General features: G+C 38.8%; 1 protein-coding gene across 1 annotated transcript in view; it reads left to right on the top strand.

Moving 5' to 3' along the window:
* Nucleotides 1–24,650, top strand: part of LOC148814047 (receptor-type tyrosine-protein phosphatase S-like) — a 320,468-nt gene that overhangs the window by 146,629 nt on the left and 149,189 nt on the right. Inside the window, exons 4-5 of the mRNA XM_088907841.1 lie at nucleotides 6,219–6,364; nucleotides 13,269–13,410. Of these exons, the coding sequence (XP_088763967.1) occupies nucleotides 6,219–6,364; nucleotides 13,269–13,410 (288 nt within the window). The remainder of the gene's footprint in view (nucleotides 1–6,218; nucleotides 6,365–13,268; nucleotides 13,411–24,650) is intronic.

Below are 24,650 nucleotides of genomic sequence, written 5' to 3' on the forward strand. Positions count from 1 at the left end.
GGTGGGCTGGGAATAGGGAACAGGTGCAGAGAATAAAGTCTTAGTGAAAGGGCTGGAGCACCCTTAAGGAGGGGGGACTATAATCGTGACAGTACACTCTTTATTCAGTACCCATGTTAAACCTGTAAAAATTGTTTCTTATTTGCACATAATGTGCTAGGATCCATCTGAGTAGCGCAGATAAACCTCCGAGTCTCAACAGACTTAGGAGCTTACACTATCTCTTTTCAAAAGGTTTTACCTCCATGGAGAGAGAGGGAAAAAATACAAACATTTCTTTCTTAGAGAACTAATACCCCGTGTGGTTCTTCTTTTTCTCTTTTTTTCAATTGAGATTTCATTCTGATTTTTTTTTCTTTCTCTCTCGGTCGAGTCTCAAAGCAGGAGTAGATTAGCAGTGGTTGGGAGAGAGTGCGGAAGAGAGGTAGGCCGGTTTCCATGGTGATGGATCAGTCCAGGCAAACCCCTGAGAATTCCACCCTGACGTACAGACCTTCTCTTTCTGGGGCCGGGAAGTAGAGATAAGACTCGGCTTGCTTTGTGAGCCAGGGGTGGCAAGAAACAAGGGACACCGTGCTGAGCTGCGAGAGGGTGTGAGGCACGAGAGAAAAACTAAGCTAGGGCTGGAGTGACAGGAAGTGAGGAAAAGAGAAGGCTGCTCAGTAGACAAGGCCTTGCCAGTTTCATCATGGAAGGTGCTCAGCAATCTGCTTCCAAGCCCTGTGGGGAACAGGAAAGCAGGGATAGAGAGATGCAGGGATAAGGGGAGGAGGAGGAATGATGTGAGGAGCAAATAAAAGAATCAGAAACTCAGTTTTGGAATAAGCCAGTAAATCCATACATCATGCACAACAGAATGCTATGGTACCTCCAGCTCATTTATTTTTATATTAAATGTGAGTGTAAAGCTAAAGATTGTTTCAAATACTTTTTTGTTCTAGGACAGTATATCCCTGTCCTGGTACTCAATTAACCTCTTTCTTCCAATATTTTTTCCAAATGAGCTTGATTAAGCTTTATTGAACCATTTGATTCATGAAGCCTTAATTGAAACAATTCTTTGATATTTAATTTTTCCAGTTCTTCCCTATGTTACATCAGAAATCATCTCATTTATGTTTTATTTCCTAGAAGTGTTACAAAATAATTAAGTTTAAATTGATATTGATTAACAATTATATGTGTAAAATGTATTTAAAACAATGTTTAGACACCAGATATACACTGTCAAACACTCAAAAAAACCCCAAAACATTTAGACCCATTGGTTAAATTCCACCTTGAAAGAATAAAACTAAATGAGAGGAGGTATGAAACCCAACCTCTGACAAAGGGTTAATGCTTATTTCTGACCTTCTCGTACTACTCAGGCTGTGAAAATGATTATTAAAAGCTATTCGTTTGGCTAAAGGTTATGTCACAGGAGAGTATGCACATCCCTCGTTTCCCCTAGGTGATGCATCATGCTGTAATTGTGAGCCCAATTGATTAACAACTGGTCATTCCAAAATGGGAGGATATACAAGAAAAACTTGTTTTTCATTTGTAAAAAAATGTTTTTAAAAATAAATTGTCATTTTACTCCATAAGTAGGTTTGCAAATGCAGAAACAGGTAATTGTCAAGGAAAATATAAATGCCAGGAGTGGTTATGGGTCTTAAATTTCTCTTTAAAAGTTAGTTATAAAATCAGCAGTGCCTTAGTTTGTGTAAAAATGTCTCTTATGGACCTAATCCATCTAGTTCAGGGTGTGCAGTAACTGCGCTTTGGAAAAATGGGAAAATGTAATTGAGGGTACTGAAGGCAGAATAACACAAAATGTGTTTTTGACTCTAATTAGGCTACAGTCACATTTGAAAGGTGCCTATTTTAAGCAAGATTGATGACAAGTGGCTTTCATTCTTTTCCTTCTCTCCATACTAAACCATTTGATGATTTAATGGAGCTTTTTTGTGCCTCCACCTCGCTAATGTTCTTCATAATGGACATTTTTCCACCCATTATATCAACGATGTTTTTTTTTAATATTATTTTTGTCACCTGTGCTGTTGTTAATCTATTTAAAATAAAACTTAAAGAAAAAACATCTGAAACTGGATGTTAAAGATGAGGAGGAATGCTGTGAGGTTTCAGACTAGATTCCCCAATTCTCTTATCGGAAGCACACAGGTACAAGCAGAAGAAAACCGTAAATTTGTGTTAACGTGGCCTCAGTGCTTAAACTAGCAGTCTATTTACTATGCTGTAACCTGCTGCTTTTTAAACTTATCTTATTTTGTGTTAGGTTATTTTATTTTGGACCCAAATCATGCTGGCTACATAGATGATGTTTTTATATCTTTGCTTATCTGAATGAAATAGCACTGTTCTTCATCGACCAGGGAATTAAGGGTACTGGGTAGATATGGGGAACACTGTACAATTCAAATTTCAGGACAGTCTGGTTTGGCTTATTATCTGGGGTGCACAGATTTCCGTGTTTCACAAAGCTTTGTCTGCTTTTGTCCCGTTTACGTTTCCCTTTAACAATAGGGCAGCTGACAAGCTTAGTTTGCAGAAAAACTGCCATTATATGTACAAGCCTTCCCTGAAGAATCGCCTTGGATCACCCCGGGAGTTGTGAGTTCAGAGCCCTTTTTGATCTGTTAAACCCAAGAGAGATGCATTCATCTTCGAGCTGTCAAGCCAGAACAGGACTCAGCTTATGGTCATCACCCAGGGTCAAGGCTTCTGTTCTCTGCTGGATACAAAATACAGCCCCAGGCTTTTGAGTGATTTTTAGGCCTCAGTGGTTAAATGATTAGTTGTGCTGGGAAGACAAGCTGCAGTGTTTCTTTTTACTGTTTCCTTTGAAGAAGTAAAGCTTTGTTTTTCTTTTAAAACCTACATTGGAATTTTCTGTAGTCTTTGTAAGGCTTGTGTTTGCTGGCTTTATTCTATTTGCCGTTTTTGTTGTGTTTTGTCACAGCCTGTTCATCTCAAGCCATTGAGAACATAAAGTCCCCTCGCAGTTAATTTTGACAGTGGAGGTGCAGCTTACAGTAATGCTTTTCCAGAGACTTCTTGGCTTGAAAAGAACCATTTGTTTTCTGTTGGTTAGGCCTGAGGAACACTAATGGAGGCCAGTGGCCATCCTTCAGTTAGTGGAGAAAGATTTGTGTCGGCTTCCACCCAGGAGGGACCTGCTGTCTAATTAACAGGATCTGCTATAGCTCCCAAATACAGCAAGACTGTAAAAGTGGATTTGTCCACAGAAATTATTATTTTAATATAAAATTTTACAATATTGATTCTCATTTTAGATAATTGAAGAGGCTTGTGTCTCTGGAAAAGGCTTTTTTGTTTCTCTCATGAAGAACCTTCAGGCCTGTTGCATGGAGGTCTGAGATCAAAGAAGAATGTGCATTACACAAATTCTTTGATTTACTGTCATTCTTGGCCATGTGTAGGTTGTGTGTGTCTGTGAGGGTGATTGTACTTGAAATGATCCTGCTTTCTCTCCTCTCCCTCCCCTTCTTGGCTGCTGGATATTTTCGTGTACATGCTTTTTTGCCACCCTTCTGCATTACTCTGCCTGCACAGAGTTAATTATTTATTCAATTTGTATTTTGGCATCTGATCATATTTAAATTGCTGTGGATACTGGCTATATTGACCTGAAGAGATTCCTTTTATTGTTCTGATACTGTAGTATGTAACCTCATGCCCCTTTTAAAATAGAGCACAATGTACTTTTTTAGTTCTAGAGTTGAAGCATAACTAATCACCTCTTTCTTGAACAATACACTTCAAGATTATTTTAATACCACATTTGTTAATGTCGGTGGTATTTCCCAATGGTATGTTTACCTGTCTCTATTGATCTCTCTGTAACATATTATGGTTAAGGGGTTGTGTAGGTAATGTGCATTTTTTATATTGTTCTCCGATTTATTTTTTTGTGCTCTCACAAGTAAAGGCATTAATGTTAGTTTGCAGTATAAACTGTGCTCATGAAAGAAGGAGCATGTTCATTTTATTATTCATTGCTCCATTAAATTATTCATGGATGTGAGAGCATGTCAGTAAATGCATGTCTGTAGTATAATTACTGCCATGTTAATACATTTTGTGCTTCCCAATTATGGATGAATTTGAGAGCCGTTTATTTCTGCTCATTCAGATTCCTAGATTTTAATTTAGTAAATGAATATGCCCTACAAAACTGTGCCTTTAACAGGAGTGGTTTACTAGTACAGGACAAAAATGACTCCCCATGCTAGTACATGTGGCACAGGAGCAATAGTTGATTAACGATTTCAAATCAAAGAAAATAAAACAGAATATCAAAGCTTACACTATTATAGCTCACTGAGCTGACTTTGTTGTGAAGTGGAAGAGTTTGGTGACATTTACAGCTTTGAATAACAAGCCCCTTGTTATGGGTCGTAGTTCCAAGGCCCATACTCTCTTAATACTGTGAAGGTTTATTCAGACCAAAAGGGCAGCTGTCTGAGAGGACATCATGTAATTTCTTTGGGTTAACATGTCTGTAATATTCTTCACTGTGGCATTGTACTGTATATAGAGATGCAAGCTCTGTGAAAGGTGCCAAAGCACTGCGATTGTAATATGTTACTGGGAAGCTTGGGGAATGGCAGCATTTTGCTGTTCAGTTCTAATTGAACTTTGTCTTAAATAGGAGCCTGCTTGTGGTCAAACAATGAATAGCGCAGTTGCCCTCCTGTACTTTAATCTTTGCCTATTATCATCGATGTACCTGCAGTTATGATCGTACTCCTGACATGGTGGTATGATTTATGAAATACCCAGTTTTTAATAGAGTTCTGCCAGACTGTAGTTTAATAATGAAAGCTGGAAAACGGAACCTCCCCCTCTTTTTTAAAATTAGTTTTCAGCATAGATAGCCTGGTTAATGTACAGTAAGCTATCCTTCTGGACATCGTTTAATAAATAAATGGATTTTTCATCTAGACCTGCATATAGTAATGTACAGGTCTGATAATGAAATCAGTAGGTGTTTGGTGTGACCAAACAGTAATTTTGTACTGCATTGTGTTCAGAAACCAGAACAAAGGTAGAATATATAAACAAATTTACAAATACCAGCTGTGTTTAAATGTGTTAATGTGACATAATGCCCTTACAGTACAGATTTGTTTTTAGTAGGAACTTTTGTATTCTGTATTTTGGAAAGATAGCGCATTATATGGATGCTGATTACACTTCAGAAATAAACACAAAAGGTGATATATTGCTATTTTAACACAAACTTAAAATAGCCAAAATACAGGCATTTGCAGCTGTAACATGATTTGTTTCTGTAAATCAGTTTTTCTTTTACATCTTCCTCCTGTAGAATGATAACCGCCTGCAGATGGCCAATATGACATCTAAAATTGGGAAAATTGAATTATATACCAAGATCTATAACTCATCTCTCTCTGAAGACACAAAAACAGTAAATCATTTCTCCAAAAAACGTGAAAATGAAGTGTGTTTATCCTGGCACTTTCGAACATGATCATTTACTTCTTTTGATCCTGATAATTGGGAGTATAAGATCTAGCCACAGATTAAATGTATTTCACAGGGAGAAAACACTGATCTGGATCATCTATGAACCTGTGGCATTGTGAACATTTAAGGGATTAGCTGCAGGATCTGCTACACATCATTTGTACTTTTTTGAAACAGCAGGACTTGTTTCAAAAAATGTTACCTTAACAATTTTCAGAACAATTTCATTGTTTCAATTTTCTTGTTTGCCAAGGTTTTGCCTGTCTTTATAGTTCAGATGAATAGTACCAGTTCTCCTTTGGCACCATGTCATTGTACATAAACACGTGAAAGCTTTCTCTGTGATAATTCTGTGATACATTCTCAGGATGAATGATGTCAGTATAAATGCAGAGTTAATCCAAGGGAATTATAACATTTTATTTCTGGTTACAACAGTCAATATATTATAAATCTGCCAATTCAATTGACATAACCTATCCTAAAATTTTCATTTTTTAGGTTGCTCTCAAGAGGAAGAATAAAAAAAATAATAATTTAGTGAGTTGGAGGATTGTACATGCTGGTGTAATTAAAGTCTGACAAAAAACAGTCTGGAGCCCTAGACACCTGTATGACAGCCATTGGAATTGCATCTATTTACATTTCCATTTATTCAATATTAACAAACTGATGTTTTTTTTCTCTGTTTATTTTAGCACCACCCAAATTCACCAAGGTGCCAGTTGACCAGACAGGAGTGTCTGGGGGGGTGGTCTCCTTCGTGTGCCAGGCAACAGGTGACCCCAAGCCACGAGTGACCTGGAACAAGAAGGGAAAGAAGGTCAACTCTCAGCGGATCGAGGTAATTGCACACAGTTGCACACATTTGTGAGACCGGTTCTCTGTGTTTAAATACAGGTATGTGGTAGAGTGGCTGGGTTAAATTTCTCTATATTTGTAAAAACAAATACAATAAGTTACATCTCAAACTATTAAAAAAACATGAAGATGATTTTATGGAGGGCTATTACCTTTTCTGTAGAAACACATTTAATATTATTAAATAATTTAGAATTTACAATGGAAACTAGCTTTTGCAAAGCACAGTACCAACTGAATGCTTTTTTTCTGTTTAACATTTTGCATCCTTTAGTCAGGACGGGTTTTATTCTTCTGTTCCAGTGCAGATGGTTGTTTGAAGTCTAGAGTGATATGAGACCTGAGTTAATTCACACTTCTGAACTCTTGTTGAGTAGAAACAAAACTCCCGGAAAGAATAAATCAATAATCAATCATTCAATCAATTATAGTAGATAGCTAAGATAGTTATGTTCTCAACTAGTTATTTTAACTGCTTGTTGGTTTCCAAAAGCTTCAATGTTGAAAAACTGTGAACACCTCTAAAATCAAGGAATAATCTAATTCAATATACATAACAAAGATCTTAATATCTCAGGGTAACACCAGACCATTAGTAAAGAAGGTTTTTTACATATTTGTTCATTATAAATATTTGATGTTAACAGATTTTTGGTTTGCTTAATGTTTAACATTAGTTCTGAAAATGAACATCTTCAAGAGGACACTCAGTTTATGCTCTGGGTTGGCATGCGTGCACTTTCCAAGAGCTTTCTTTAAATCTCCATTGCCTCCTGTGATTTTTAATTAAGAACTAACAGTATTTATCTTGTTGGTATACCAAGAGTGGAGCTGGTAATTGTTTATTTACTTGACTACTCTTACAAAACCCTGTGACAGTAACATTTGTGTGAAGCTGCTATGCGGTACAAATGCATTCTCTCCGAAGAGAACGTGGTGAGTCCACCTACAGTAGTGCCCCCAATGCAGATCGTGATACACCTTGTACTGATACCTCTGCAGGCTCAGAGGTACCACAGCCTGGCAAAGCAAGGAAACCTGGGCCACATTCCAGCCCACTCCAGGCCACCAAACAATTGTGTGTTGGCATTAGGGAGAGCCCAATCATATTATCCTAATGATGCTGGAACGAGAAGTGTTTGGATAAAATGACCAAGTGCAGGCTTTACTGCTTGAGCTACTAAGGGATCCCCTCTGAGCTGTGATTTTTTGCAGCTCCTTTCCAAGCGTAGAGCTCTTCACTCTGATGCTGCCGGTGCTCTCTGTTGTTTGAAAGCTGGTCTTTCTGAGAGCGAAAGGGATCCCTTTCTGTTCCGCTTTCTCTGACACTGTGTGCTCCAGGGCTGGGCCGGCGGGCTGGTTTTCCAGTTTGTTCGTGTTTCCATTCCCCTCACACAATCCTTTCTCCCTGCTGTCCTCCCCGGGAAGGTTCTTTCTCTCCTGTCCCCCCCTCTCATCTTGTCATTTCCTCTCCAAGGAACGTCTCCTGTGCTAGCCGTGTCAGTGTGGTCAGGTGAGGTCAGAAATAAGAGTATTATTTTGTATTGTTGCACTTTGACACCAACACTTTATCCACATCCTCCTGATCCTATGGCATTTCTTCTCACACTTACCTGCTGTATAATCAGTGGCAAGAGGACTAGCCAAGCTACTGAAACCACACAAAGAGTACGGACACGATGCAGCATTATATTCGAGCCCTAGTAATGTGTCAAGACATTTACACTTTGCAACGGAGTCTATTTATTAATTGTAGCAAGGAAAATCGAAAACCGTTTTTTGTCAGTACAGGGTTTAGTGTTAATATACTAAGGATTGCACAGGAGTCCTGAACCCATATGCTGCCCACGTTCCCCAATGAGACTGACAATGGTGTCACATTGAAACAATAATCACTATTAGAATAAATGAGTTTTTCTGTGAATGATGCTGCACATTGTTTGTTTCTTCATTATTGTAGCACTCCAGCTCCTATTTCATTAGTTGCCTATTGGAAACAAAAATAGCACGTAATGCTTTTTTCTATTGATGTGGAACTGAAGTGCACTGGAACTGTGGTGGATTTGGTTTCAAATTGGATTTTTTTTATTATGCTGTTGATCAGCTGCTGTGTCTGTAACTGCACATATGACTTGTTGTTCCAAGTGAGTCCAATGGGAAGATGCTTCCCATTTTAAATAGAACCCACATGGTCTTCTTATTCCAGTTAAACTCAGTTACTTAAGTGATCTTTTAGCGGCCTATGAAAGACACCGTCAGCACCCAACGGACGAGCGCCAGGATACAAGTGCAATAAAGCGATCACATCTGTGTTTCCTAATACACCAGCCCAAAGCTGATAGCACTACATCCCTGAATTCAACAAATTTCTGAAGCCTCTTTAATGTTCACGTGAGGGAAAGGACTCCATTTTCTTTCAGATGTTAACTTCCATAGTTCCACCAAGATATTGAACATTATAGCACAGCTTCAAGCCATAGAATTGCTGATGATTTTGGTTCAAAATCTTGTGTCAGACTTTGTAATAACAAAATAAAAACAATCTTGGATGGGATTGAGCAAAAGGAAAGAGAGAAGCAGGGAATGTTGGGAGGATGAGAAAGCGCATCAACAGAAAGTGGCTTAATGAAAAGGAGTAGAAGGCGACTAATGAGGGTTTAGACTCACTAGTGTAAAGCAGAGATGCTCTGAAAGTACCGCTGGAGAACATGCATTTTTAAGAGAACTGCTGCAGACTTTGCCAAGGGTGTGATTAGCCTCCTATTCCAGATGGAGCCACAAGTAATCCAGTAAGAAATTTAAGAAAAAGTTTACCATCAACAGATTGCCTTTCAGCTCATGTTGATTGCTCATTTTATTGCCAGACTCAAGGGTCTGTAAGACCTGGTGACTGGTAGACCTCAGGAAGGACTACTTTTTGCCTTTTATCACACCAGTGAGATGTACAGCTGGCCTCTGTACCTTGCACCTTCTTAATGTGTATGCATATTGCACTGGTTCTGAGAAACCAAGGCATCCCAGACAACAGATGTCATAATATGGAGTGGATATGGACCATACAGTATTGATTTCACAAGGCTCAGTCTGTCAACTCTCTGTTTCAAGCTCTAGATCTAAGTGGGCAGAGTCTCCCAGCACGTCTTTGACTTTTCCTACCTGGGACATTGCTGACAGCTAGGACCTTTCAAAGTCTCCCGAGGCTGATGGCAGTATCTTCTCACACAGTACTCCTCAGACTTCCAAAACAAAAAAAGTGAGCAGCCTTCCATCACAGGTTTGCTGGAGGGCTCCTTATTAATATTTTTAAACAAATTGAACAGATGGACATATTTTCCGAATTCTCTTGAAGCTCACGTCACCTTAATGAAAATGAAAATCCATAACTATATTTTCTTTTTCTGAAGATTATGGGTATACAGTAGATTGCATACTCGGATAAGAAATTCTCCACTCTGCAGTATTAAAAGATCTTCAGGAGGCTTAGTTCTGTAGACTTTACAATTATTTCTTGATGTCTGCTTGAAGAAAGCCTGGTCTCGCCATATAGACATATAGACATCAAGATTTGGTTTAATCATGCAGTGTTCCTCTTAGATATTGTAGATTACAATTTTTGCTAGATAATTACATAATTAGTTGGCACTTGGCATTTTGGTGGAGAGACTGACATTAAGCTTTTAATTTTCATGCTGCTATTTTCCAAAATCATAAACTCCTTACAGGTAATTTCTTAACACCTTTCTCTGCTTGATTTGTGAATATTGTATCTTGATATTTTTAATGACTTTGGTCTTCATGTGTTCCAGGACCTGCAGTCTCAGTATGAGGTACCTGGCTCTTCTTGCTCTCTTATTAGTTTCTGTATTTGGTAACATGAACCTATATTATATACATGATACCAGCGGCAGAACAAAGAGACTGGCTTCCTGTGTCGGTCTTTTCTGTTAGAGGCTTCATGCAATCTTTACTAGTTCTTACTATTTACAATAAAGACTGCTAGAGAATAGAGGTGTTCTGAGCAAATATTTTAATACTTGAACACAAACATTACAGCAGGGTCTCGACATTCATAAGGATCCGATGCAGAGAATCGTTGCTAATAGCCAAATTCGCATATACAGTAACAGAGTGTCACATAATGTACTACAGTATATAGTATGTGTCTAAAAGAAATAAGTAACCCTCCCGTATATAGTATTTAAAGTACTAATGCATTGGTTTTAAGTTAAATTGATCATTGATCAACTAAAACAAACAAAAGTCGTCCAACAAACCTATAGTAATCTGTTAAACATCATGAATCCCTCCTCTGTGTCCAGTGAATACCTGCAATTTCTCTCTCTGCTTTCCCAGCTATTTCTCTGCTCTGCGATTAGCACCCCCCCCCCCCCCCCTGTAATGGAAATCTTCTCCAGCCTGTTTCTCCCCACGTTATAGACACACAACCAGGAGCACACGTTATAATACAATAAACAAGACCACGTTGAGATGTGGATACTGGACAGTGGGTATTCGGGCAGTGGCGAGGAGGGGCTCACTCACTAGATCATCAGTCTGTTGCGCGGCTCATTTGAAAGTGTCGCTTAACCTTTGTCTCCGTTTCATCCTGCTCTGCTCTTAAATCTGAAATTTTCAGATGTTGAGACCCTATGGTACTGATTAATACAATTAATCAAAATGACTCAGTGAATCAATTTGAAGATTTATAAAAAGCATTCCACAGTATAAAATACAGTAGATAATATTTTGTAATTATGTGCTGTGTTGGTTGTTATATCTGTTGTTGGGCTCTATCTAAATATCAAGTGATAATTCACTCAATAACACATGACGGCAATGAACATTTTGAGTTCTATTCAAAAAGACTCATAATCAGCACTTAGGCTAGTTTTGAACAGCACGAAAATTGCTGTCCTTTCTTAAAAGGTTGTTAGCATATAAAATGCATACCTGTGGTGGGCTGATTTGTGAGTTCATCTAAGCACTTTTTGTTTTTAATTAGTAGTCATTAATTAGTATTTGTCACTGAATACCTCATGTTGCATGTAGGCTAATTAGTGTCATTATCAATTTAATTCAGTTTCTTCCCTGTGATTTGTTTTAAGTAATGTGAGTACTTGGACATACAAAGTACATCAGTCACAAGCCAGTTAACATGCAAACTACAATGCAGGATTTGCCTCTGTATGTTAGGAAAACAATCGTTTAACTTAAAGGCAATTTTGAAAACGTGAGACGATTTGTTTTATGTGCAGGTGTGTACTTTATCGATGGTTCCCTTAACATAATCTCTGTACTTGATAACTTGATGTCATAATTGGAAATGCTTTACATTTCTGTTTATTTCTACATGTAATTCTAATGTAATTGTTAATACATTTTAAAAAATGTTAATTGTTAATGCTTCATTGTGAAGAAACACAGTTCCATTAACCATGTAATATAATAACTGTTAAACACATATTAAAAGGCTTTCTGTCAATGGGTGTCATTTACTGTATAAAAATGTTTTATGGTTCATGTGTGTGGGAGGAGGAAGTGTTTGTGTTCTGAAAATTAATATAATTTGTTCTAAAAAATGGATTTACGTACACTGAATAATAAGAAGCAAAAATAGTCACTTAATTTTTTACAGTTGGTTAAGCAAGGAAATTCCGTCAAATATGCTGCATGAAATATTTAACCATAATGCTAAATAAAGCCAATCTAACAGCTGCATAAAAGATTATGGTATAGTTGGCTTGGATATAATGTAGAGCTTTATAACAGGTTTTAAACGCTAAAGATGGAGCTAAGCACTGTTACTATATTAAATTGAAGTGGTGTAGAGGAGAGGGTAAGTCTGGTCTCATGACTGGTAGGTTGTGGGTTGAAGTCCCCACTGCAGACCCTGCCGTTGTAACTTGAGTGTGGTGGACCCCAGTTGCTCCAGTCCACCCACGCCCAGGGGACCAGCATTCCTGGGGCTGATCTCTCCAATGGACTGATGTCCCATCTAGAGGGGTGTCTTTCACACTGTCTGCTTAACATCATGGAGACCAGGACAAACTCTGTCCAAATGAGCTGATATGGCGCTAACAAAGGAATTAGCCACCTACAGATATTAAAATATTTCAATAAAGTATTAAATACTATATTAAAGCAAAGTGTACAAACATTAGTTCTAGAAACAACACATAACCCAGCATTAACGTTTACTGTGTATTAAAATTATCATCTGGAGACAAGTGGTGACTTTTAAATAACGGTAACCTGAGAATACAGTACATATGACTGAGATGCTTTTATGTTTTGATTTTGTAACATTTGGTTTATCCTAAAGCATAAACAACAGGCCTGTGCATGTGGCTAACTACTCACGAGCCTGAAGAGGACCTGCGTCATATGAATAAGCGTGTTTAATGCTAATATACCAAAACCAAAAAATAATCTAAATTTATCATCCCAACATCTTTTGCAGATAGAAAAAAATTCTGCTACAATATAAATTCTTTTTCCCAAAATCCTAATCCATGAAATGATTCACCCGGAATTCTGCCACCTTGTCTGTATTAACTTGATTTACACTTTGTACTCTTTGTCCAGGCAACATTGTGGTCAACTATTTCTGTGTTTCAGGAATGTCCAGATGTTTTACGGTTTTGTTAGTCTATTCCTCCTCTCAAAATGTTAATAAAGACCAGTTCCCAGAAGAATACAGTTATAGGTGTGCTGAAACACTGCCAAGATCCGGTAATTGGATGGTTTCTCAAAGGGGCTTCAGTAGCTAGAGAAGCAAGCTACTGTTCCGCGTTTGTTATGCTGTAGCCTCATCTGCATCTGGTATTTGGATTTCTATACATGATCCTTTTCTTACCAGCTGGCCTGTCTTGTGTGTGTTTCAACAGACGATCGAGTTTGATGAAGGGGCAGGGGCCGTGTTAAGGATACAGCCTCTCCGGGCGCCAAGGGATGAGAACATTTATGAGTGCGTAGCTGAAAACTCAGAGGGGGAAGTCACCGTCAGCGCCAAGCTTTCCATTATCAGAGGTAGGATGCTGGTGGGACAGTAATGATCTGCACTTTGGGGTTTAATGAGGGATAATGTTTCTACTGGGCTCACTTACAAAGCAATACTAAAGCAGGAACACAGGTAAAAAAAATCCTGACAATGTTATAAGCAAGATCAAAATTACTTTTGTTTTGGAGATTTTTAAGGTACTTGGCATAAATAAAGTAAAATTCAATCTTAATTGTGATCACTTATATCCTGTACCTCAGTATCTTTAGAAGAGCTTTTGAAGTTGCTCTTGAAGGTCACAAAGTTTATTTTTATTATTTTTGTTATGCACACCATTCACAGGAGAAAATGTGAAAATGCAGGAAGAATTTAGAATGTAGAGTCCTCCTAACTGCCCAAAACTGGATCCAGTCATCTTCTAGCATATCACAAGGATCTCAGCTCTTTACCAAATGCCCAGCGCTGATTGGAAGAGAGGCACATCCCTCACCAACAGCATCATGTTTGGTGTCTACAGCCCCCTAGCTGACTCAGTCGTATGCTTTTGCTCAGAGAATCTCAGTCACAGTCAGCTAGAGACATGTCCCAGGCTCGAACCACCACAAACAGAACAAAAAGTATTTTATAGTATCAGTACATGTTTTAATCCTGAGGTCCTGGCTAAATACCACTCTGGGATTCAAGCAGTCTGGCGTAGCTTAAAGCCCCCCCCTTAATTCAGCCTGTATGTACATGTCTCCACACTGTTGTATAGTGGAGCTGCACATTGGCTATTGCAGATCACCCAGGTGGGAGCTGCACTTCAGTATTGTATTTGTATATCTTATTTAAAGCACTTCGGGGTCCCTTGAGAGGAAAACAGCTATATGCAAATGCAATTATTGTTATTATATAGCCAAACGTTCAGCAATAAGATCCTGACATTTTATGTACCTACCCCTTCAGGAATATTTATTCATTTTCTTCTTATCTAGGCTGGTAGTTAGTGGGTTTTTTGCCTTTTTTGCCATCTGCCTATTTAATCCTGAATTTTAGACTTGGCAGTTTTGCTGGGCTCCTGAATGGGACACAGACCAAGCAGGGGTTATTGCAGGAAGTCCACTTCACTTGCAAATCCTTGTTTGGCACTGGGAGCTGTGCTGTATAAGCCATGATGCCTGACGCGGTGGAAACTGCCTCTGCCCATCTGCTCTCTGTACGTCATGATTCCACATCCATCAGCACAGTTAGGGTTTTTGTTTTTCTGGATTGTGAGCTTTCTGTGGTTGAAGTTGTTTCGCTGGGCTTCTGACATCACAGTCTCTTAAACTTCATCTTATACCACAGACAGTTTCAATTAATTAGTCCTGTAAATGTTTTACTTTTGTGTTGGGAAAGATTCTAAGGTCTAAATCAAAATATATTTGGGCCTCAGTACAAGACGGTGAATATTTTTGTCTTTCTCTGTCTTCTCACATGCCAGCCCAACTGTCTGTCTGTCCATCTGTCAGGCTCCTTTCATGTGTACATTATGTTGTTTATTCCCATCAACCCTGTAAGATGCAGGGAACTGGGCTATTCATTAAAAACTGTGGAGCTGGTGCAGAAGCGAGTGTCAGCCTGATCAAAGACCCATCTTGTCTGGATTGAAGGAAATTAACATTGACACAGTGATCTGCTGTGGGAGTATCCACACAGGGACTATAGAATATCAACTGCAAATGAGCTTCCCCTCATCTTCAGTCGGCTTAGACTGCAGTGCCTCGTATTGCCCAGCTTGCTTCAAAGGCCTTCTGAGAAATGTGTGAAAGTAAACATACAGCAGAAGCTGGGTGGTCATCTATTCAAAACAAACCAAAAAATGCCTCCAAAGATGGAGGTGCAGGTGATAGGTGCCGGTTTTATTGCCGACGTGCCAGGTGTGATTACAACAGCATAGAAAGATCAGCTTCTACTCTACTCTCCGCAGGTAGGTCCTTATAAACGTGCTATTTACGTGTACTATAAATGTGTGCACTTTAACAGACTGATTCCTTATATCTCAGTACATAAATCAATTTACTGACCAGAATATAAGGAACCCACCCAATAACATACTGTGCATCCATTTACAGCAAGAACAACATGAATGACATGTAGCATATATTCCACAAGCCCTTTGAATATATACAGTAGTATGAAGTCAAAGCTAGAAGCCATGGACAACTATTTCTTAAAAGACACCATGAGCTACAAAAATATAAGTCCACAATGTTAGGAATCAAAACCTTTTAATTAGTCTTCATTTCTGTTAAGTCAAGATAAGCAACCACAACATATCACGGCTCATCGGGATTGTATAGCTGTGCCATAATCAGTCAAATGGGTTTAGTCAGGCATTTCTTTTGCGTTTCTTGGCCTCTTATAATTGACGCTGTACAGAGGGGAAATAACTGTCTTCCTTTTCATTCCTTTCTTTCCTCTAATCCTGGCTCTTGGGAATTTGCCTGTTTTTATTGAGTTCTTGTGCTCTTCTCAAAGCATTAAACATATAGATCTGTGATGGACTGGTGTCCCGTCCAGGAGGTATCCTGCTTTACATCCGTTGCTTGGCGAGGAGAGGCTCTGGCTCCAACACAACCCTTTATTGGGAAAGTGGTTAGAAAATGGATGGATGGATAAAAACATAGCTTTTCGCTTGGCAGAGCTCTGGATTATACAAAACTCTGTGTCTGCCTAAGATCTGCCATCTGCCTTATTAACACATTTTCAAAGTCCCTGGTGGTATTGAGGAACAGCACCTGTGTGCCATCTTTCCTGCCTCACTGAGGCTCAAGTGCCTGTTGCTGCTGGCTGCTGCTTTGGCAATGCAAAGAGCCAAGTGCTGGTATTGACTGAACCTCGCTACTGCAGAACGTTCGCCCATGTCCTGCCATCTGCCCTGTCTATTTGCCCTGGAAATACAGAACAGTCTCTGGCTCTGTATTCCCGTTAAAAGGAGAACTAATTCCAGGGATTTTTGTTGCTTCAGAAAAAAAAATATACACAGTGACTAAGGCACAGGTATTTGTCCAGTGCTTTATTTTTGAAAGGCAAGCAGTTTGACACAGAGAAAGGAAACACTGAAATATACTCTGCTTAATAGAACCTTCCACGAATTTTCCGAAAGTAAAAGTAAACTGGATACAATAGGGAATAGTAAATAAGCCGTGCTCCACGAAGTGGGATCTTCTTTTGTGTACAGTTAAACACACAAGTAAGAGAAGTCACTCCCTATTTCAGCACTTCCACTTTCACCCACCACAGGAAAGCAGCCCCCACCCAGATGTCAGTCCTCCAACCTAGGTTGCTCAGAAGAGATGACCAAGAGTTTAGCTCCACAAAAACAGTCAGAATGACTGCATGTTAAAGCATGCACATACATTAATAATTCATATGGAATTATTTTCCTCTCTCACACCCAAAGAAGGCTCCACAGCCGAAATTGCTGTTTCTTTTTTCTATTTTCGGCATGGAATAAATATTTACTTGTTCCTTATAAATTTATAATAGGAATTCTGAATGGTTCAATATGTGTTTTCTAAGTATGTTTGTACTTTGCACAGTACATTCTCAGCTATGTTTTTCTAAGTATTGTTATTAATGATTTGAAATGGTTCATTCTATACTTTATTATTTATTATTTTTTTATTATATATTATTTTATTATTATATTACTATTATGAGGTGTGACTACTCAACTGGAAGAACGAAGGATTTTTTTACTAAAGTATTGGTCTTGAACAATATTTTTGGAATGTGATTTTAAAACGTTACCTGATCAATCCCGAACAATATTTTGTGAGTAATGGGGTCAGCAGTTTTGCAAGTAACATAGTGTCCAGTGTATCAGTTAACATGGTATCTATTCAGTTATGCATTCATATCTGTATATAAAACTATATGAGTCTATTATATTTTTGAACATTAATTCTTCAGTACAATAAGTCAAAGCTTTCGTGTAGTTTGATGTACTTTGTACCATTAGGCTGAACATAGTTGTGGACCTTCTTTTTCCAATATTTAGTTCCGAGTGAGATGAAACAAGAAAGACTTTCTCATTTCCTTATTACATTTGGCACAAAGGGTCATCTTGGCAGCAAGGGTTATGAGCTTTAAAGGTCTGACTCTCAGTGAAGCCTATTCTCCACTTAACTCAACAAGCTGCTCAAACTGTCAGAAATCTGTCCAGCCTCCATAACTTTATCTAGTAAGAGCTCTCACTGTGGGCTCTTTGACCTCTGCTTCAGCTCACTGTCTGAGTTCTAAATTTTCAGCATTTGATGGTGGTGAGATAAATCTCGTTAGCAAAAAAACGTAACAGGAGGCCCAGGCTTGGTGCCACTAATGGGCTGGTCAGAGAATCTGTTAATTGGATCACCTTTCTAAGGAAGGCTGTGTTTCTCTTATATCCCAGTGACATTTAATTGGAAAATACACTCCACTCTGGCAAACATTTCTTCCTTTTCCTTTTCCAAGATTTCTTTGTTTTCATTGTAATAGGCTGATGTACATGAAAATACATCTGAAAGTGTCATAGTTTGAAAAGACGGAGCTCAAGTGCACATTTTTTTTTAGAAAAGTCCAGCTTTTCTCATTACCAGATTTTACTAGAAAACTACACTTCTTCACTTTAACAAGAAGTTCCTAATTCACTACAGTAAAACTACTGTACAATAAAAACAGATTTTGGAAATGTAAAATTAAACATGTTTACATTTACCTTGCCTCAGTGCACCTTAAATAGTAAATCTTTAACAGTTTAGTTTACAGGGCTACCTGAAGCAAGGCTGTTAGAATACAGATGAGTACAGTATAACTAAAGGCCTTCCCCTGGGGATACTTGTTATTACCAATTATGTGATTTTAAAGCTTGTGATGAATAATTTGGATTAACAGACCGTATCTGATTACTATTCTGAATTAATTCCTAAGACACAAAAGTGCAGCGAAAGGCATTATTACATATTAGAAATAGGTGGCTCAGGAAAGACCTTGCAGACATACAGCTACTGTAAGGTTTTGGTTCTGGAGCTGCCAGACACTCATTGATGGGGAAGAGCCTTAGGCTATTGGGAGAAAATGGTGAGTCTTTCTCTCAGGACAGTGGAGGTAATCTTTCTCCTTAAACTGGCAAACTGGAGTTGCTTGTGCACAGGAGACTTGTCAGTGAGGCTTTGACAGGGTCAAGAAAGGATAGTTCCTCATTAAATTGCCAAAGTTGTGACAAAAAAAGTTTTAGAAGATATGCTGTTGACTTTCAAGCACAGCAAAAAAGCAAAAAAAAGCTTGTGCTCTGTTTCTAGTTATTCATGCTTCGTACTGTAGCTGTGTTGCTTTTCCTGTGTTCCTTGTGTGATTATTCAGTACGTGGTTATTCTGATATGACCATGCACTGGCGGTTAGAGGGGTTCTGCATTCTGGGTTTGATTCTGGATTGGTGCCTCTCGTGTAGATTAGCTCCATGTTTGAGTGGATTTTTGTCAGATCCTCTGTTTTTTCAGTCGCATACTGTAGATTAATTTGTTTCTAAATTGTGTGTGTGACCTGTGATGGATGGACATTTCTGTCCAGGGTGTAGTCCAGTCTTATGTCCAATGCTTTTGGAATTGGCTTGGAGTTTCCACAGCAGTTATCTGAATTTTCTTTTTTTTCTATATAAACTGGAACCCATGTGTCATGCTACTATGACATGGGCGTTTGTGGGAAAAGAGTAGGGGTGTTACCCCAGTGTCCTGGCCGAATTTCCCTCTGGCCTTTACCAGTCATAGCTTCCTAATAATCCCTACGTATGAACTGGCTTCATCTCTCTGTTCTCCTCCCCTCTGAGAGCTGGTGTGTGGTGAACGTACTGGCGCTCTATGGCTGCTGCCGCATCATCCCCATTACCTGTAAGTGCTTTGAGTGAAGCGTCCAGAAAAGTGCTTAATAAGGGTAAGGAGTTATACTACCCTTCTGCTGTGCCTTGTAGGTACAGTGATACCTTGCTTAGCACTGTTTCTGTTAGTGATGGTTAGTGCTCTTCATCATTGGCATACAGTGGTCAGATGTAGGCCAGGTGGAAACCACTAGTGCTCATTCAATTTAGGCTGTAGATTTACATCCTTCTACTATCGGTGCTAAAGGCAAGAGCGATAAAGAAAAAGGTTGTGCATGCTCTTAGCCAATAAGAGTCTGGCTTGTTGGGCATGTTAACTGTACTGGGTCTTGTTATAATCTTCTGCTTCTCTGTGTGTGCAGAGTTCCATGTGATCTTACTTGGCTTATTAGTATTCCTGTGTGCCACAGCTTGCCCCATCCTGGCAGTTGTGATTCCTTCCATCAGTTTTCACCGCTACCAAGATGGAGGAGTGAAGGCAGACTGTAGTTAATCTAAACAAGCACCTACTCGAGTGTCTCAGAGTGAAAACTTTTGGTTTAAAATAGACTTCTTAGATTTTATGCAGTGTTAAAAATATCAGTAATACCTTTACTGATATGAAACTCTCACATGTTGCAGTGCAGCTTTGTCTGGAACTTATCCCTCTCACTAAGACAAGCATTACCTTATTCGTTAGTTCTTCCTTGGATTGTAGATAAGTCTTGGAGCTGTTTGAAATGAGGAAATAGTTTGTGATTTCTTCATAAACTATGCTACAATTTCAAAGTAAATGCATATTTCTGTGCAGACAAAGAAGCTTAACACAGAAAGAAAAACTGCAGAGTGTACAGTTCAAATTTAAGCACCTCACCTTGCTTGTCAAAGTATCTTCAGATGTGGAGACACTCTGTTCTGTGCCAAGTACCTGGGCCATGGCCTTGACCATTCTTTGCTTCTCATGGATGCAGAGCTCTCATATTCCCCATCTACACAGCTGCTCATCCATTCCACAGCTCAACTTGATCCCAAATAATCTCTCTGGCAATGATTGATCCCATCTTCCGCCAATGCCAGGCTGTAATTAGCAGTTGCTGGCCAGCATCTCTGGAAGGCAAGGCTGGTAGAGGTGGCCTTTCTGTATTTATAAGCCTTCATTGTCAGTCCAAGGTTCGCCAGAAATCAGTGCTTCAAAGATTCCCTCCGATTCCTACCTTTCAGTTGCAGAAAACCTGAAAGCCCAGCTTTCAGACATAGAGCAAACCTGCATGTCTTACAGGGGTTGTGCAGGATGATGTACAGTTCAGTCTTGTTTTTTATCTGACTTTGATAAAGTAGTAATGAAATATTTTTGCATGTAAAAGAAAATCCTTTTTTCTTATATTTAACCTTAGTTGCCCTTTATTGTGTTTAGATAGAATGCCTTATTTAATTTATTTATTTACAGCCCCATATCAGTTTAAGTATTTGTTGGGATTGGACTTCACAGTTCTTTTTCTGAGAAATGGACAGGCAAATCAATTTCTACTAGTTCAAAGGTCAAGGAATATGGAAATGGCTAGGAATTAGTCAACTGGACACTCTTTAACTAAACAAGGTGCAAGAAATATTAATACTAGGCTGTAAAAGTAGTGTGCAAAAACAGAAGCAGTCCGAACTGGAATTCTTGGGTCAGAAGGTGCAGCCTGGTTTAAGTGGATCCAGAGATGGGAGAGTGAAAAAAATGTAACAACTGAGCGACAAAGTGGAGATTGGACAGCATAGTTGTAGAAATATATGGTGATGCATACAGTAACACTTAAGTGGAGGTTTCCGTAAAGCAGTAAGTCATTTTGGAGACTTTTCCATTCACCAATCTGTGACAAATGGTACAGGGCCCAGCACGGGAATTTCTCTGCTTCTAACCCATTGTGGGTCTTGGGCAGCAATCCCTGCCATCAATTGATCCCTCTTGTTTTCAGGGATATTTCCCTGCCAAACTAGTCAAAGGTTGATGGCCCCCGACAGCATGTTAATAAAGACCCTAATGGGCCAGAAAATACTCTGGGAAAGACCTCATTAACCATAACAGATTTCATAGTCATGTTTCAAGGGGGAAGAGGACAAGCTGTCTGGCAGCTAGAAAGGTACCTGCCTGCACCAAAAATGGCCACTTCTTTTGTAGAAGCTAGATATAGCTTTAAGTTATTAACAAGATTGACACAAAACAACTGCTTTTTTTGTTTCTTTAAATATGTTAAGGAGGAGAAGAAAGGACAGGAAGATATTTGTTTTTCAGGGTTACTTAATCTGCTGCTGTTGTTTCTGATGGCTGTATTTAACAATTGCATATATCTCCTCATTATCTGTTCTTTACTTTATAAGCAGGTGAACTCCCAATTGTACTGCTTCATCTGTGCTTCCATTTTCTTAGTTTCATCATTTCATGAATACGGATCTGTGAAAATTACAAGACCACGTTGAGGGATTTTTGTTTTGTGGTTTATGATGACATACTTTTAAATAGAAGTATTTGCACAACTCCCTTGTGTTGTCACCTTTTCTATTGCTATGCTGTGTGTGCTCATCAAAGTCTAATTGTAATGTCAGATAATTTTAATCTGATATTAGTTGAAACCTCTCTATTTAGTGCCTGTCTTTTTGGAACTGCTAATGTCAGTGATAACTTCACACATGTGGAAATTCATTTTTGAGATTTTATTGGAAATTGCCTGCTTATTTCTGACAAAGTGAAAGTCAGTTCTTTAGAATTTTCTGACTCCCAAGTAATTTTATGTTGCATTCACTACTTATTTATAAACTTAACTATTTGTCAGACAAAGCATGGACTTATAATATTAAAAACCTGAAATGTGTGATTGACTAGTGAAGCTATATAAATTATAGTGAGCAAAATGTACTTGAATAGTTGGTGCTCCAGTATGAGCTACTTGTAAATCCTAAACATAAGCCAATTTTTCTTAACCCTTAAAGTTTGCAAAACTTATAGAAATAGGAAGATGCCTTTATCACAACCAGCAGTCTTGTTTTGCTAAGGTGGCATCAGGCCCAGGGTTTCATACTGTATATGAAAGTATTTTTGTTGTTTTGAAGGTGTAACAGGTTCCTTCCCACTTGAAACTTATATCTGAATAAGGAGTGAGTGCCACTGTGCCAGTTATTTTTTGTTCCTTATTCCACAGAAGCTCAGTAAACGGATTCAAAGAAGTAGTAAGAGCATGAGGGAAAGAATAAGACAACAAACAGAGCAGGGGGGTAATTAAAGTAACCCAAAGGGCATTTTTCTTAACCCCTGATCTCGTCTCTGCTCTGGAAGTGACAAGTCCCCAGAGAAGCCAGCTTGGGCTTTTTACAGCTTTGCATCTATTCCAGCAGCACCTTTGAGAGCTATTCAACAAATTCAGTAACACGACCCTTATGGCCTCTCAGATCCTTTGATCCTGTGATCCTGGAAGTAGTAATCAGGCACGATTGTGGATAAGGGGATGGAACTGAAATCTCTGGACAATTGTATAACTTCTCATCGATTTTCTAAAGCTGCTTTTTTAAGGTGGGCAGACCTGAGCTCCTAGTTCAAGGCGGTGAAGAAAGAGGCCTTGTTTTCAGAACTTTAAAGCAGATGTAGGAAAGATACGATTGATTTGTTATTAGGAAGGCAAGGATAAATGTACAAAAGGGAGTCTTGTATTTTGTCCTCATATTGAGGTATACAACTGCTTTTGCAGGCAAAGGTTGAGGCCATTTTCGAATCCTTGACCTGGATGGAGTCAACAAGAAGAGTGATTTACAGCACTAATGTATAAACAGACCTGGGCTGCAGTTATGGCTTGTAAATAATTTTAGACAATAAAAGCTTCTAAAAATCTGGTTGTAATTTTGCAGTAAAGGTAAGGCTAAGGAAATAGGTCTCCTTTCATTTTGTGTAGGTTGTGATGATGTTAGAATTTATCCAAAACAGGGAACCGACACTAAAAAATAGGAGTAAAATAAAGTATGGAATGGGTTGCTTAAAGGAAAAGGCGTGCTCATAAGTACAGGTCTTGGGAAAGTGACTTTGTGATCCTTAAGGTTTTGAACATGAATAAATGAAGTAAATGGCTTCAGCACTCCATGTCAGGGATACTCATACACTCAGTGTGTGTCTGTCTGAATGGCAAATGAGTCACACTACAACAGATGGGTCAGTGAGGGTGCTGCAGGTGTTGTTGAAACAAGAGGCTGGTAAAGTTGTGAGAGAGGTATCAGCCCTGATCTCTTTTCTACAATGCACCTCTTTTGAATCCTTTAAAAGAAGTGGGATAAGTCTGCACAAGCATTGCATCATTGGTCTTTAAAGCTGTAAGCTCTTGATTTAAAAACAAAACAAAACGTCCATTATATGCAAGAAGCTTAACCCTGGTAAGGTTCATGGCAGCACAGAGCATATTCCAGAATCATGGGTCACAAAGCAGGAATATGCCCTGGATGCCAGTCCACTGCAGAGGACATACACAGGACCAATTTACGGACACACATTACAAGAAAAACACAGAGTTCCAGAAAATGACAATTAAAAAATAGAAAAGGCTTGAAAAAAAGATTTAAATTGTGATTTATTTATCTATTTATTGCTATTTCTGTAACCTTAAAACAATGAAAAAATACAAAAGGGAAAACACTGTACAGTATGATATACATTGCAGCAACTTACTAATTCCAACCTCTTATCCCAGAAATCATTCTACTGTACATCCATACTATAACATTTATTATAGTGTGCGCAATTAAGACCGAAATTAGCTTGATTAAGCAACCAAAATACCCCATAGGTCTCCAGCTCCATGATTGGAGCTGTCTGCTTTGGAAGATGTAATTCTCAGTGGAATGCTTTTAGCAGTCCTACACCACAGCTCAACTTGATTAGTATGATCTGTGTAAAATGCTTGACTTCTGGACACCATGACTGTTACATTTCCACCACATTTATGCAGCTAATGTCCTGTTATTACCAGCATTGACCAGATATAAAAGGTCTACCCTTTCTCCAAGCTAACAGTGCAGAGCCAGTTACTGGTTACCTAGCTGTGCTGCTCATCTCTCATGTTGCCTTGCCTTCCTTAATTACGAACTGCTTACTATATCTTTGGATTATCTGTTACACCTAACACGTCCCCTGTAATATTTACTCAGTAGTCCATGGTCATATGCCTTTCTTCTGTGGAGGTGGAAGTATGTATTTCTGGCTAGGTTTCCTCGATTACAGAGCTTCTGGTTTGGAGCATTGGCCCCTCTAGGATGGGAATCACAAGCAGCTGTTAATATTGAAAGCACACTCAGCTTCTTAACGTTAAAGGGCAATACTGCACGTGTACTTTAGAGCATCAGCCAGGCTTTTCTGCTGGCAGGGAAATCGTAGGCAGCCCTGGCACTGGACCA

This window comes from Atractosteus spatula, chromosome 28 (genome assembly GCF_055471065.1).
Source record: "Atractosteus spatula isolate fAtrSpa1 chromosome 28, fAtrSpa1.hap1, whole genome shotgun sequence".
Taxonomy (NCBI): domain Eukaryota; kingdom Metazoa; phylum Chordata; class Actinopteri; order Semionotiformes; family Lepisosteidae; genus Atractosteus; species Atractosteus spatula.